The sequence below is a fragment of the Erigeron canadensis genome, chromosome 9, assembly GCF_010389155.1.
Source record: "Erigeron canadensis isolate Cc75 chromosome 9, C_canadensis_v1, whole genome shotgun sequence".
Lineage (NCBI taxonomy): Eukaryota > Viridiplantae > Streptophyta > Magnoliopsida > Asterales > Asteraceae > Erigeron > Erigeron canadensis.
In genome coordinates, this window is record NC_057769.1 from 20008217 (window position 1) to 20024213 (window position 15997).

The 15997-nt window shown below is 35.4% G+C and overlaps 1 protein-coding gene across 1 annotated transcript; it reads right to left on the reverse strand.

The window, feature by feature from the left end:
• Nucleotides 1-14090: 14090 nt before the first annotated feature.
• Nucleotides 14091-15767, reverse strand: LOC122583320. Its single transcript, XM_043755739.1, has one exon. The coding sequence runs from the start codon at nucleotides 15765-15767 to the stop codon at nucleotides 14091-14093; it is 1677 nt and encodes a 558-aa protein (XP_043611674.1).
• Nucleotides 15768-15997: the final 230 nt, after the last annotated feature.

Genomic DNA, 15997 nt, shown 5'->3' on the forward strand with positions numbered 1-15997 from the left:
CAAAAAAAGATAATAATCAATGCATGGTTGCTGAAGAAAAGTGGGTTCCCTCTGATGACTCGTCCGTTGATGATGAAGAGGAAAAAGACTGTTGTTACATGGCTCTGGCTGATCAAGAGCATCTGGTGAAAGAAGATGTCACATCTGGAAGATGGGTGGACATTGTCATTAAGAAGGTAATAGATTATGATAAGGAAATCGATCCAGAATTAAAATTGGACATTGCTGAAGCTCTAAACTCTGATTTGATTTTTGTTGAAACTATTCGATCCGATATGTCAAATAATTTTGCAACAGATTTCTCTGAAATGGCTAATTTGCAATCAAAGTTAAAAGAACTTCAAGATATTGAACTGGCATTTAAAGCATAAGTTTTGGTAACTGAACAACTGGTTCAAGAAAAACATGATCTAGAAATTGTTTTAGAAAAGGAAAAACAGGTCATTAAATCATTGCTTGAAACTAAAAAGCAATATGATGCTGGAGTAAACCAGTTTCCATCCGAAAAACGTGTATATCTGGATGGAAATACTCATGTTGCAGCATTAATACAAGTAATTGTCCGGTTACTAGAAAAGGTTAAACCAAGCACCATTTATGATGAATCTTCTACCCCAAAAGCTTGTATTATCCCAGTTCAACCCTCTGAGGTTAAGACTGGAGCATCCCAGATGACTGCTCCAGTTAAAAAGGTCAAGCAGAATAAACCTTTGCCTCACTCTGCTTCTAAAGAACCTCAAGTTTAGGAGAAAAAGAATGTTTCCCTTCCTAAGCCTAATGTCCAGTCATCTGGAAAGGCTGAGGTTTCATCTGAAGAATCAATTTTGTTAAGGTTAGAGAGCCAGTTTCAACTACTGACTCGTCATGTTCAAAGCTGTAATGCAAGACTAAACAACTTTGAGGGTACTTCATCTGGCCCTAAACAAAATTCCAAACCTTTTTCTAAGAAAAATATGAATATTGTTCCTGTTGAGAAAATTAAGAAAAAGGTTTCTAAACTGTCAACTTCAGTAGTCTTTTCAACTAAGACTACTATTGAAGAAAGTGAACTCAACCAGATACCTTCAGGGATCCATAAGGGAGGATCCAGTGAACCCATCAGTCGATGGGTTCCCAAATCTAACTAATCAATTTGGTGGATGTGCAGGGCGATCGAAAGAAATATATTTGGTATCTTGACAGCGCAGCTGGCAGGACAATGACTGGATGTAAGACCTCGCTGGAGGAGTTCGTGGTTTCTGACGGACCCTCCATTACTTTTGGAAATGATGGTTTTGGAAAGACTGAGGGATATGGTGTCCTGAATAATGGTCAAGTCAAATTCAGATGGGTGGCTTATGTTAATGGTTTGAAATATAATCTGATAAGTGTGAGCCAACTGTGTGATGATGGCTACCAGGTGTTGTTTAACATCTCTCAAGGCATCGTATTTAATAAGGATTGGAAGGTAGTATTGATTGCTCCCAGAAAAGGGAATGTGTATCTAATGGATATGGAAAGCTCTCCTTCAGAGCAGTGTTTCTATACCAAGGCTGATGAAGACACAAACTGGTTATGGCACAAAAGGCTATCCCATTTATATTTCAAAAATATTAATAAGTTGTCCAGAAAACAACTTGCAAATGGGATACCTTCTGTTTCCTTCAAAAAGGAAAGGCCATGTTCAGGATGTGAGATGGGAAAGCAGAAACGTGCCAGTTTCAAGACCAAGCAGAATTTTAGCATATCTGAACCACTTCATATGCTTCATATGGATCTCTTTGGTCCAGTGAATGTTCAAAAGATTTACGCTGGTGATTGTTGATGAATACTCCAGATTCGGTTGGGTTCTCAGGTCAAAAAGTGAAACTGCTGCTGAAATCATCACTCTTATTAAGCAGATTGAACTCAAGTATAAGCGAAAAGTGTGTCAGTTAAGAAGTGATAATGGAACAAAGTTCCAGAATGCAACTCTAGAAAAATTCTGTACTGACACTGGCATCTCTCAGAACTTCTCATCAGCGCGTACTCCAGAGTAGAATGGAGTGGTAGAAAGAAAGAACAGAACGTTGATAGAAGCTGCCAGAAGTATGCTTGCTGAATCTGGTCTTCCTACCAGTTTTTGGGCTGAGGCAATTGCAACTACTTGCCACACCCAGAATCGATCAGTGTATGTTAAGCGACACAAGAAGACATCCTATGAAGTATTAAGAAATAGAAAACCAAATATTGGTTATTTTCATGCTTTTGGATGTCCAGTCTACATCCTTAACAACTCCATTCAGTTGGGCAAATTTGATGCCAAAGCTGATGAGGGGTATTTCTTAGGATATTCAGCCATTCGCAAATCCTTCAGAGTCTACAACAAAAGACTGGAAAGAGTTCAGGAGTCAATTCACGTCACATTTGATGAATCAAACAATGCAATCAATAAAAAGCCAACCCTTGATTCTCCCCTAGTAAATCCAATAATCTTCTGCGAATCTAATCCTATCAACTACAATAAAAACTCACCAAAAGAAGTTTTCAGTCATCTTGATCTGGAACCTGTTAAATCTGAAAACCCTCCCAGTAGTACCCCTTTCTATCCTTCAATAAGTTTCAAACTACCCTCTGAACTTGTTATTGGATCAGATGTTCGTACTACTCCTCCAGTATCAGATTTAGTTGATACTGAACCAGTACTCCAGTAAATGCCTTCAAATGAAGATTTTCATGACGCAAATCGTGATCTTATAGATTCAGACGAAGACGTTGAAGTAGTCTGGCAAGACCCTCCTTCTAAAGCAATACCAGAGGGAAATCAACTGAATACTTGCACTGATATTGTTGTCAGAAACAATCCTGGTCATTACTTTAAGTGGACAAAAGCTCATCCTATTGACCAGAAGAGCCTCCAGTGAACAATGTTTATACGTCAGCTTCTTGTCACTGATAGAACCGAAGAAGATTGACGAGGCTATGGAAGATCCAAGCTGGGTGCTAGCTATGCAAGAAGAGCTACACCAGTTTGAAAGGAACAAGGTTTGGTACCTGGTCCCTTTCCCAGTTGATAAGAAAGAACCAATTGGAACCAAATGGGTCTTCAGGAACAAGATAGATGAAGATGGCCACGTAATCAGAAATAAGGCCAGACTGGTAGCACAAGGGTACAGCCAGTCAGATGTTGATTTTGATGAATCATTTGCTCCAGTGGCTAGACTTGAAGCAATCAGAATTTTCTTAGCATTTGCTGCTCATCATAAATTCAAAGTCTACCAGATGGACGTAAAGAGTGCATTATTGAATGAAAAATTAGAAGAAGAAGTTTATGTCAAGCAACCACCAGGCTTCATTGACGAGAAGCATCCTCACTAGGTATATCGTCTGGACAAAGCCCTTTATGATCTCAGACAAGCTCCTCGTGCCTGGTATGATACTCTGACTAAATATTTGTTGAAAAATGTTTTCAAAAGAGGTGCAATTGACAATACCTTATTTTTAATGCATGAAAAAGGTAATCTTCTGCTGGTACAAATTTATGTTGATGATATTATTTTTGGGTCTACTGATGAAAACATGTGCAAGAAATTTTCAAAAATCATGTCCTCTGAATATGAAATGAGTTTAAGGGGTGAATTAACATATTTTCTAGGACTCCAGATTAAACAAACCAAAGATGGTATTTTTATTAATTAGGAAAAATATGTTAGAGATCTTTTAAAGAAATATGATATGAACTCTTCACCATCTAAACCCACTCCAATTTCTGCACCACTGACACTAGACTCAGATCCTGATGGAAAACCAGTGAACACTACTGTCTAAAGAGGCATGGTAGGTTCATTGATGTATTTAACTGCCAGTAGGCCAGAAATAATGTTTGCAACATGCTTATGTGCCAGATATCAGTCTAATCCAAAAGAATCTCATATGCTTGTTGTAAAGCGCATACTGAAGTACCTTAAAGGTGTCCCCAGTTTGGGTCTTTGGTATCCCAAAGGCTCAGGTATGGATTTAATGGGTTGTTCAGATTCAGATCATGCAGGTTGTAAGATAGACAGGAAATCCACTACTGGTGGATGTCATTTCCTTGGTGGCAAACTGGTGAGCTGGACCAGTAAGAAGCAAACTTCAGTTTCATTGTCAACTGCTGAAGCTGAGTATGTATCTGCAGCCAGTTGTTGTGCTCAGATACTCTGGATGAAGAACTAGTTGCTTGATTATGGTATTAAATATTCAAAGACCCCAATCTTTTGTGATAATACCAGTGCCATTGCTATCTCAAACAATCCAGTCATGCACTCCAAAACAAAACACATCGATCTCAGGTATCACTTCATTCTTGATAATGTTATGAAAGGCAAAGTTGAACTCCATTTTATTCCCACTGACAAACAACTCGCTGACATTTTTACAAAACCTCTGGATGTTAAAATTTTTGAATATCTTATTGGTGAGTTGGGAATGTTAAACCCTAAAATTTGGAACCTTGGTATTTAACGCCTTTGTGTACTATCAAGGATCTTTGATTTAAAGATTTATAAATTTGTGAGAGTTGAGATATTGAACGCTTATGTGTACTATCTTCACTTTTATAAATTTCTGAATCAACATTCCAAGGGAAAACTCTAACCAAAACTTTTTTGTCCCTAAAATGTTTTTAAATTCAAGGGGAATTTATTAAGTTATTTTCTCATTGGATAAATTTTTTTTTTCTGGAAAATATTTCTGGTACTTTGTAAATGTGTCCCTCTCACTGGAAAAGGATAGGTTCAAGTGCATGTTTGAGGTGACTCTAGTCGCCTTGTAAATGTGTCCCTCTCATTTGTCTATACTAGTTGATGTGCGTGTTTGAAGTCCAGTATGATTTTTAAATTGGTACTTTACTGGAGTGTCCCTCAAGTGTACCATCAGTGCATGCTTTACTGGACTAATCCACCAGTGATAGTGGAGTGACTAGTCATCCTCCAGATGCATTGAATTGAGTCATGGTGTGTCAGTCATAACACGTGTGTACTTGATATTAGTGCGTGCCACATAAGCAAACCTTTCAATGGACAGTTACTGTTTATCCTACGTGGCATGTATTTTTTCAAACTAAATGATGGTTATTTTACCTTGGAAAGACAAAAAGTGCAAGTGGATAGTTTTGTGGGCTGTCAACCGTCATACATTTATGTGTGATGGGGTGAATTTAATGCAGATTTCAAACCTGATCAAAATTACATTGAATAATTTTTCAAAATAAACCGTTTGAATTCCCATTTTCTCTCTTTTCTATATAACTTCCTTTTCACTTTTATTTGCATTCACTTCGAAAAATCATTTACTCCCAAATCTCTCAAAATTCCATCATTTATTTTCTTTTTCATTAAATTTTCAATCATCGTCATCTCTCTTCATAAATCCATCAAATCTTCATAAACCCTAATTTCAGTTTTATTTTTGCCTGTACTTTGTGTCACGTGATATTCGTGTGACTTCGTGTAGAATCTCGTGTCACGTGTCCTTTGTGTGACAGTCTCGTGCCACGTATACACGAACCATATTACATAGTAACTTTTTCGATTCTCGAAATGACTACTATTCTAGCTACCGCAAATTCACCAAATGCCCTACTCATCAGCCAGATGATCATGCACGATCATGAGGTTGGTCGGGGTAATACACCTAAGCTTTTCCGTATGGAAAATTATTGGATGTGGAAGAGACAATTTGAAGACTACATTCGTCTCACTGATATGGACACGTGGCTTGTGATAACTCAAGGTTTTGATTGGCCTTCTTATGAGAAGAATGGAGTGATCGGTAGGTATACTTATGTTGATATGCCGTTTGAAGAACGAAAAAGATACGCAATTGAGGAAAAGGCCTTGTCCACTCTTACTATGGCCTTACCTCAAGATAGTGTACACTTGTTCAAGAAATACACTACTTCATAGGACTTATGGGACGCTTTTGAAAGATATTGTGAGGACGATGCAACCTTGAAGAAAAATCGTATCAAACTTCTGAAGTGCCAATATGAAGCTTTCAATGGACTGAAAGGAGAATCTCTTGATGAGATTATTATTCGATTCAGTCATTTGACTACTGAGTTGTCATATTTTGAGGTTGTTTATCCTCAAACTGAGCTAGCTGATAAGTTTTTGGACTCACTGCCTAAGACATGGACTGATTATGTTCATCAACTTCAAGATGATCAATAATATAGCTCATGGGATTTTGAGAAGGTGGTTTCCAAGCTTAAGAACAGAGATATGAAGAGAAGGATTAAAGATACACACTCGGATTTCACTCAAGATCCATCATTGTATCATGCTAAGTCTGTTCATTTAGCAAGTTCTAGCTCGGGGAACAATGCATTTCTAAGTGGTGCTGAAGCTACACCAATAGTAGATGCTGAAGGTCTTGCTGGATATGTTGCTTATGACAATGCAAATACGAATGTCAAGAGCAATGTACAATCTTTTCACTCTATGCCAATGAATATGAGTTCTGCAGAAGGTAGAATGGGTGTTTACTCAGCCTTTTGTAATGCTCATGAAGCATTTATTGGAGGAAAGATTACTGATCCTGCAGTGATTGATGAGGATTACAATCAGATAGATCCTTATGATTTGGAAGAAATGGATCTACAATGGCAGCTAGCTATGCTCACTATTAAGGTCAGAAGATTCACTCAGAGAACTGGGAGACCTATAGGAAATGGCACTAAGGGCTTTGACAAATCCAAGGTGAAATGTTTCAATTGCGATGGCACTAAGGGCTTTGACATTTTCGTGCAAAATGACCAAATCCATCGCAATTGAAACATTAAGGATTTTAATCTAAATGGCACTAAGGATTTTAATCCATCGCCATTTGTACATATTACTATTAAGGTCAGTAGATGCTGAAGGTCTTGCTTGATTATTAATCTAAAATCCTTGGATTTGTCAAAGCCCTTACAAATCTTCGGTTGATTATTAATCTAAAATCCTTGGATTTCGTTGCTGGTCATCAGAATTAAAATCAAGGCGGTATTACTCCAAGTAATCAGAAAACTCAAGCAATGATTACATTTCCAGTTACTCCACAACAGCCAGTTTCGTCACCATTTTTGGAGTCAAAGGCCATTGTTGTTCAGAATCCGGATGGTACTTATCAATGGTGTTTCGGTCAAAAATTACCTAAGATAATTTTAGAAAGGATTTTAGATGAATAATCAACCAAAGATTTGTAAGTGGGGTTTGGTGTTAAAGGATCTTCAAATAAAAAGGAAAGTTTTCTTATCAAAAACAAATAAACTAAGAGTTTGTACTAAAAACGAGTTTGAGAAGATCTTTGAGATCGAAATACTTTGAGTAAATAAGAAAACAGTTGAAGATAATGTAAAATAGAATAAAATCAAGTAAAAGCTTAATGAAATTGCAAATAAAAGTAAAGACACCAGAATTTTGTTGACGAGGAAAAACCCTTGATCCAGTTAAGTGATCTTAGGTAAAAAACCCCGGGAGGATGCAATCGACCCTTCCTACGTTCTTTTATTATTTTCGTTGATTACAATACAATGGATGAGTAAGTGATTTGATCGAAGTTATGAAAATAAAGTAGTGAGTGTGTGTGAATACAAGTGTGTGTACTGAATGCTAAGTGCCTAGACTTCGATCAATCACTCGATATTTATAATGTAAAAAGCTAACTAACTATCCGAAATATTCGGGATCTTCCGCGTCTTGTTTAATCAACGTGTTGAAGTGGAAAATAGACGTTGAGTCTTCTTTGACATGTTTATTCTTCCATTCTATTCCGATATTCAAGGGATTGCATATTGACTCTCTTGTGAAGTCCATTGCATAAGTGTTGATACATTTTTTACCGTTAGCCATTTCCTGAATATCCTGCATTTAAATTGTAGAATCCTGGATCCTGCAAAACATCAAGATATTATCGTGTACAATAGAAAATTATGTTAGTGATATAATTGTTGTGGATCATAGTTATAGAAAATCTGACCCTAAACAATTGTCCCCAAATTTATATTTAACTTTGTTCCTAAGTAAATATAAATTTCTTAACTTAGATATATCTTATTTATTATTGTTTCTAGAATCCAAACGATTTATTCCCATTAATTGTCTAAAAGGCGCGTTGCAGAGCTACAGTAACGTAATCATGGAAAATCCTTTAATTTACTCGGCGACGAGACATTTAACCTATCCCTTTGTCACCATGACTCCTATTACTCAGCCTATATATATTCCCTTTTATTTTCAACCGTTCCTCATCAATCTTGTCTCATACAATCTTCAAAATTTTACTTTTCCCCAAAAATTCTTTAGTTTAAAAAAATGGCATCTTCATCTTCTTCGCCGATCTAGGTGGACAAGGTAAAAATTAATCCTTCTTTCCATTTTCCATTTCTCTTTTGTTTTACTTATGCTTTTCCTTTATTTTGTAGCATCTCGATGAAACTTCCACCCGCTGCAATGAACAGTCAAGGCTTCATAGCAAACTGCCTCAAGACATCATCTCATGCTATCTATCATCCAAATCCCTCTGCATACTTCAACAAGATCTCACCACAGAGATTATTGCCAAATGGGGCGATGATCTTCAAGCTCTCAAAGATGAGATGCTTCAAACTTATGCCGAAATCAATACTGCTCGTGACGAACTGCTAAAGACGAAGAAGAAAATCACCTCTTTGATACCTGTGGTGGTTTCCTTGAAGAAAGAGTTCCCTGACGTCAACGCCAGTCTTGCTGACGAGATTCTTGATGGGGGCTCCTATTTCTAGGGTTTTTTAGGATTAAGTATGGAAAAATGTAATGGTCATAGTCTAGTTGGCTCTAATCTAGTAGTAATATGTACATATAGCTTTTGTAATTTACCACTAATGAATTATAATAATTTCTATCTTTAAATATCGTACCTCATTTCCAAGCTTTGAGTTTTTTCCTGCAAATAACAAAGATATGAAAACCTTTAAAATCACATACCTTCGCAATAAACCATAATTTATAGAACTTCATTTCCCTGTTGCAAAACAAAAAACATTGACAAGGAAATTTATTGATTAAATCGTTTGTTAGTCCTAATAATTGTTTCTTCTTCTAATAGAGATGTTATCCCTATTCTCGTTTGAATGATGCTAGAGATCACAAACCCGTTTGCGTTGACATCCTAATTCCCACAATTAAGAGTTTTTAACGTGTAACCTGTAACAACCCTCAATTTCCAATTAGGACTATTTACTTATACTTATCTAGGTATCGATCCGTAGAGGTTTATTAAGAGAAATGCCTTAGAAATACCATAGATGACTAGCTATCTTAGAAAGGCCATAACCAATAACTATAATCAATCAAGCCAATCTCAAGCTACATATATTAGTTCTAATTGAACTTGACAAAATGTCAACAAACCAAAAATTTTAATTCGAGAAGTTAAGTTATATAAATAATAAGGTAAGACTCACAAGTTGAGATAACAATCAAGAATCCTTACAAAATGTCCAACAATTGAATCACAAGCCAATTAAAAGTGTATATGGCCATGAAAATAAAAAAATGACTACCTCAAGAATAAGTTTATAAACTAATATGTACATAAAAGTGAGCTTAAATAATCACAAGTATATACTTATGACTAATAAAATATATATATATATAGATATGTATATACAAACATACATACACGTATGTATATATATATACTTATGTATAGAAACAAATTACACCTTAAAAACACTAGGAAAATAATAGTTAACCTTTATGCATGCACCTAGACCAAATACACATACACATACACTATTACTCACAAACTAAATGCATTTTGAATTTTTGGAAGATGTAATTCCGCCCTCCCTCTCCCTCTCTTGGCCGAAACACCCAATGGGTGTGAGAAGGCATGCTTAAACTTGTAGTTTCCAATACACCACACCCCAAAACACACTTCAACTTTTCCTTACACACTCCTAATACCTTCTCTTCTCAAAACAAACATACACAACTCATTTTCTCCCTTTTTCTCTCTAACTTTCTGCCCAAAACAGCCTCCATTTCGTGTTCATCAAGGGTATAAATCTTCATCCCTTTGTTTAATCTATCTTGTTTTTGTATATACTAAAAGATCTTTATCAAAAATCATGTTTTTCTTTGATTTTCTTCTTGAAAACACACTTGATGAAGGCAAGTTGATAGAATCTTCTTCCTCATGCTCATGCATGTCAAGATCTAGAAGAATGATTCAAGGATTCAACAAGTTAAAGACCCAAAAGTGTTGTAACAAGTTAAAGACCCAAAAGTGTTGTGTTATGTTAATAACTAGTAAAAATGAATTTTGCTTGAAAAATGAAGACATATTCGCATATATTTATTTATATAATTCTGTATATTTTCATGTATAAACTCATTTTGATGTTAAAAGTAAGATTTAATAAAGGTTTTGTTGTTAAAAATGTTAGATCTTGACATGGATGTACATAAGTTGTGTTAAATAGGATGTAAGAGCTTGGATTTGAGATGGATCTTTGAATGATGAGTGATGATTTTGAAATTGTTAATAATCTGGAAAATTGATGTTAATAGATACAAAATACAGTGAAAATCTTGTTAGTGGTAATTTAGAGGCTAACACAAGCAATCAACATCATTGGTGGGATGTATTAACCAATAAACTTCCTGACAGAATTAATCTTCTGTCTTGTAACGAATACACTAAACATGTGAGGGCATTTTCAAGCAAAACTTTCAAAATAGAAGTTGTAGATAAATGAGTTAAGTTTAACCTCCAACTGTAGTTACTCAAGAATACTGAACCAAACGAAAGATATGATTTTTCTACTGAAACTGGTCAAAACTGTAATTTGGTATGAATATTTTATAAACTTTAACAATTCTTATCTCCTAATCCATAAGGTTCCAGGAGGTCATTCTTGGTGGAAAGTATTTTCAATGTGCCCCTGACTTAAAATAATTTTTTTGTATTTTTCTGAAGGTCACATCCTTAAGAACTTTTATTGAACATTTCAAGTCGCACAACAGCAACCATTCTGACCAGTTTTAGTTTAGAAATTTTTAGAGGTAGCAAAAATGCCTAAAAATTAAGTAAAAATTCACAAAATCACAAGACACATATAGGATGCTACACAAAAATCAGGAAGGTCCAAATAATTTGTCTTGACCCCAAAATAGTGACCAACATTTCGTAATAATAAGGTATGAAAACTGAAAATTTAAAAGAAAACTAATCATGTATGTAATGGGCTAAAAGATGCACTAAGGAGTTAATAGGCTAGCCCGGCCCAACTAATGAACCCATAAGGAATATAAATCAGTAGGCCCACTTAGCCCAATAACCACTATGATCCATTAATCACATAACCCAAATAAGCTTAAGCCCAATAACTAAATAAGCCCAAGTCACTTAAAAACCCATCACATTTTGGCCCGATTGGTAATGGACCATAACACTTAAATGAATTTCATAAACCCAAGTAATCATACAGCATATCGAGAAAAATGTGAGTTAAAGGATAAGCGTAAACATTGTAACGCAAAATATAACTAAGTGGAATGAACATAAGTAATTGCGTTAACCAATCTATAAATTGATATCACAAATGCTAATTCATCCTAAAATCGGTTACACATGAAATGATGAATAAGGTTAATATAACTTAATATGACATCAGCATATGATAACCTAAGATGCCAAACGAAACAACAAATGAAGCCAAGTTACCGAAAATCTAACAACTTATAACTACACATGTAATGAAAGTAACCTTTTACACCACCAATCTCTACAACCAAAACATGCGAGTGTTACCAATATACTTGGATCCCACAATTGATAGCAACATAATGAAATTGGCATTTCTAAGTGATGGCTTAAGGTAGGAACTTATGTATATTAGTCCTCTCGTAAGAATAGGCTTGGCTTTGATATACGAATGAGGAGCATAAGGAATATATGATCAAGGAAGCTATAGATGGGAAGTACCCATTTTGGATATATGAATATAATGCGTGGCATATCAAGGTGAGTCATAGCCCCCTTTCAAACTATTTTATGTCTTTAACTATCGGGGTGAAAAGCATGATATATAAATTAAATTGCTTATATATATATATATATATATGAAATGATTCTTGATATAAAGATTATGAAATGAAATTGTTTCGTATGTTCAAGGTGATAAATGTTTTATGATGAGCTTGAGTTCTGCCAACCCGTTTTCTTTCGGTACACTACCATTTACTCTAAAAGTGGAGGCCTGTAGTTAGAGAGTTACACAACTAGGTTTCATCCACCCACCCGGAGCGTAACGGTGGAAGGTTGGTTGCCTTTGTGACGACCTTCTCTTCCAGTCCGACCAGAGCGGTGTTCTAGCTACCTTAAATTTAAATGGTCGTCTCCATGGCACGACCCCAATTGTAATTAAAGCACTTGATTGACAATTTGTGCTATGAAATGAAATGAAATAGTATATTGTTTGGACTTGAAAAGGTAGTAGTACTGGCTCCAGCATTTACTCATCAAAAATTATTCAAATTATGCCCTTGTGGCTAAATGAAATCGATATTAAATTATGCCTTGTGGTTAAATGAAATTGATATTAATTTATGCCTTTGTGGCTAAATGAAATTGATATTAAATTATGCCTTGTGGTTAAATGAAATTGATATTAAATTATGCCCGTGTGGCTAAATGAAATTGATATTAATATGTTTGGATGTTTTGATTTGAACATACGGTTTGGGTATCGCCCCTCATATGAAATCTTGAAAGTCGTTGAAATTGGTGATATTGAAATATTGATGACCGAATGGTTTCGATGTGATATATGATTAATCATTTGATATATTTTTCCCTCAAGAAGATTTGACAAATGAGAACTTTATAATTACCATGGATTTTGAACGTTTTAAATAACATTGTGGTATTTGGGAAAAACTCGATAATATGATATGAGAATTTTTGTCGGTCATATGGTTTGGGTATTTCGAAATGTAATAGTAATCGGTTTTCTAAGTATTAAAACGGTGATGTACCAAGATTTATATAAAAACCTATGCACTCACCAACTACGTTTTCGTAGTTGACGCTTTTTCTTCATGCTTTTCAGGAATTAGCATAAGCTTTGAGGATTTATATGCATCATGATTGTTTGCATTGCACTTTGGAGTCGAATATCAAACCTTGTGATGGGCAATGGAATCCGCCTTGATCATTGTAGTATACTATTCATGTGCTTGATATTTGTTTCGTGAACTTAATACTCAAGTATGGTGGACGCATTTGTACTTGGAAATTGGTTCACATGCTTGTACATTTGTAAATTCCTTTTTGGCGAAACGAGGTGTACTGTTAAACCTCAGCGTTTGGGAAGGTGTACCCTTCAACCTAGGATTGAAATGTTCAACCCACTGTAACCTAACTATGGAGTTCTAGCTTCGTAAGGAGTTGTCTTGACTTGTACCTTGGGTAGCAACTCATGATCTTCATTAGCCAGGATCCTGAACGTTATTCTGCACAAATAAATCAAATTAATTTGCACACCAAGAATAGACATTAATCAATTTGACTAATGCTACTCCAACGCTCAAGTTAGTACCACATTAAAACAATAATTTCATACTGATAATAAGCTTTAAGATGAATTGCATTCCATGCTCTTTGGAGCATTCTACCTTCTGGCTCTTGAAGCCAATAAGATCCTTTAACTGCTTCTGAATGTATGAAGTAAGGACCTTCCCATTTTGGTGCGAGCTTTCCGTCAGACTTCTTTGTAGTATTTTTGAATGCTTTTCTCAATACTAAATCTCCAACTTTGAATCTTCTGATCCTTATGTTCTTGTTATATGCCTTTGTTACTTGATGTTGATATGTGGCTATACGGATTTTTGCAGCTTCTCTTAATTCATCAACCAAGTCAAGATCTTCAAATAATGCTTGATCATTATCCTGAATTGTCTGCAAACTGCATCTTGCTGTTGGCACCATCATCTCTGCTGGGAGTACTGCTTCAGTTCCAAACACCAAAGAAAATGGCGTATGTCCCGTTGCATGCTTCACAGTAGTCCTATCAGCCCATAATACAAATGGTAGTTCTTCTGCCCATAAACCCTTCTTGCCTTTTAGCCTGTTCTTTTGACAATAATCTTATTGCTTGATTCTGCTTGTCCATTAGCTTGAAGGTGAACGGGAGTGGAAGTGATCATTTTTATACCATAGCTTTCACAAAATCCAGTTGTCCTTCTTCCAATGAATTGTGAACCATTGTCACAAATTATTTTAGCTGGTACTCCAAATCTTGTGAGTATATTTCTTTTAATAAAAGAAATCACTTCTGTTTCTTCCACTTGAGCAAAGGCTTCAGCTTCTATCCATTTTGAAAAGTAATCCGTCATTGCCAGCATAAATCTTCTTCCACATGGTGCCTTTGGCATTGGTCCAACTATATCCATTCCCCATTTCATGAAAGGCCATGAAGAAACAATGGGATACATTGGTTCAGCTGGTTGATGATATAGATTACCATGCCTTTGACATCCATTGCACTTTTTGACGTAATCCTTTGTGTCTCTATTCATAGTGGGCCAGTAATATCCTGTCCTTACTATCTTAGCTCGCAATGCTCTAGCTCCAGAATGATTTCCGCATTTTCCATCATGTATTTCTCTCATGACTTCTTGTGCTTCCTCTTTCTCCAGACATCTTAAATATGTACCTGCAAGTGATTTTCTATACAATCTATTTTGTATAATTGAGAAGTATGATACCTTTACCTTGAAAGCTCTGTGATTTTCCTGTTCTGGAATAATTCCTTCTAACAAATATTTCATAATTGGTTCAATCCAGGATTCTGAATTGTCCCCAGAACTAGACCCTTCTGATACTTGTTCGTCAACTGCTTTAATTTGTATTGTTTCTATAGCCGGATTCATTATTTTTATCATAGGTATCTTAGTATCTGGTGGAATATTGAGTGAGGATCCTAAATAAGCTAAAGCATCTGCGTCTATATTTTCCTGTCTTGGTACTTGTTCTATACTAAAAGAATCAAAGTGTTTAGCTAAAGTTTTTACTATTTCTAAGTAAGCTATTAACTTCTCACCTCTAACTGTATAAGATCCATTAAAATTATTTGCTAACAATAAAGAGTCTACATAAACTTGCAAGCATTTAATACCCATATTTTTAGCTAATTCTAATCCTGCTATTAAAGCTTCGTATTCCGTTTCATTATTAGTGGCAGTAAATTCACAACTAATAGATTGAGGTAACATATCCCCCTGTGGCGATTTTAGTATGATTCCTAAACCTATTCCTCTTACATTTGCTGCACCATCAGTATGCAATATCCATTTTTCACATTTTTCAGTTAACAATTTAACTTCTAAATCAGCTTCTGGTTGTAAATCATTAGTAAAATCAGCCACAAAGTCAGCTAAAGCTTGAGATTTAATAGTAGTTCTAGGTTCATAAGTTATATTAAATGCACTTAACTTTACAGACCATTTAGCCAATCTTCCTGATAATTCTGGTTTCCTAAGCACACTTTTTATAGGATAATTAGTTTTTATATGTATAGGATGTGTTTCAAAATAATGCCTAAGTTTAGTTGAGGCCATTATCAAAGCTAATATTAATTTTTCTAGATGTGAATACCTAGTTTCAACATTTAGTGAACTCTTACTAACATAATAAACAGGATGTTGTTTACCTTCGTGCTCTTTTACAAGCACAGCGCTTACTGCTTCTGATGATATTGATAGGTATAGAAAAAGTATTTCACCTTTTTCCGACTTCATCAATAAAGGTGGAGTTGATAGATAGACCTTTAATGCTTGGAATGCTTCTTCTTGTTTTCTCCCCATTCAAACTTTCTATTTTTCTTCAGCATATCATAGAATTCCTTGCATCTATCCGATGACCTTGATATGAATCTGTTTAGCGTTGCTAATCTGCCAGTCAATCTTTGAATATCTTTTACATTCCTGGGTGATTTCAGCTCCAAAATTGCCTTTATCTGCTCTGGACT

Coding starts and splice junctions, on each gene's coding strand:
- LOC122583320 (XM_043755739.1), bottom strand. CDS start 15,767: ATGAAGTCGGAAAAAGGTGAAATACTTTTTCTATACCTATCAATATCA.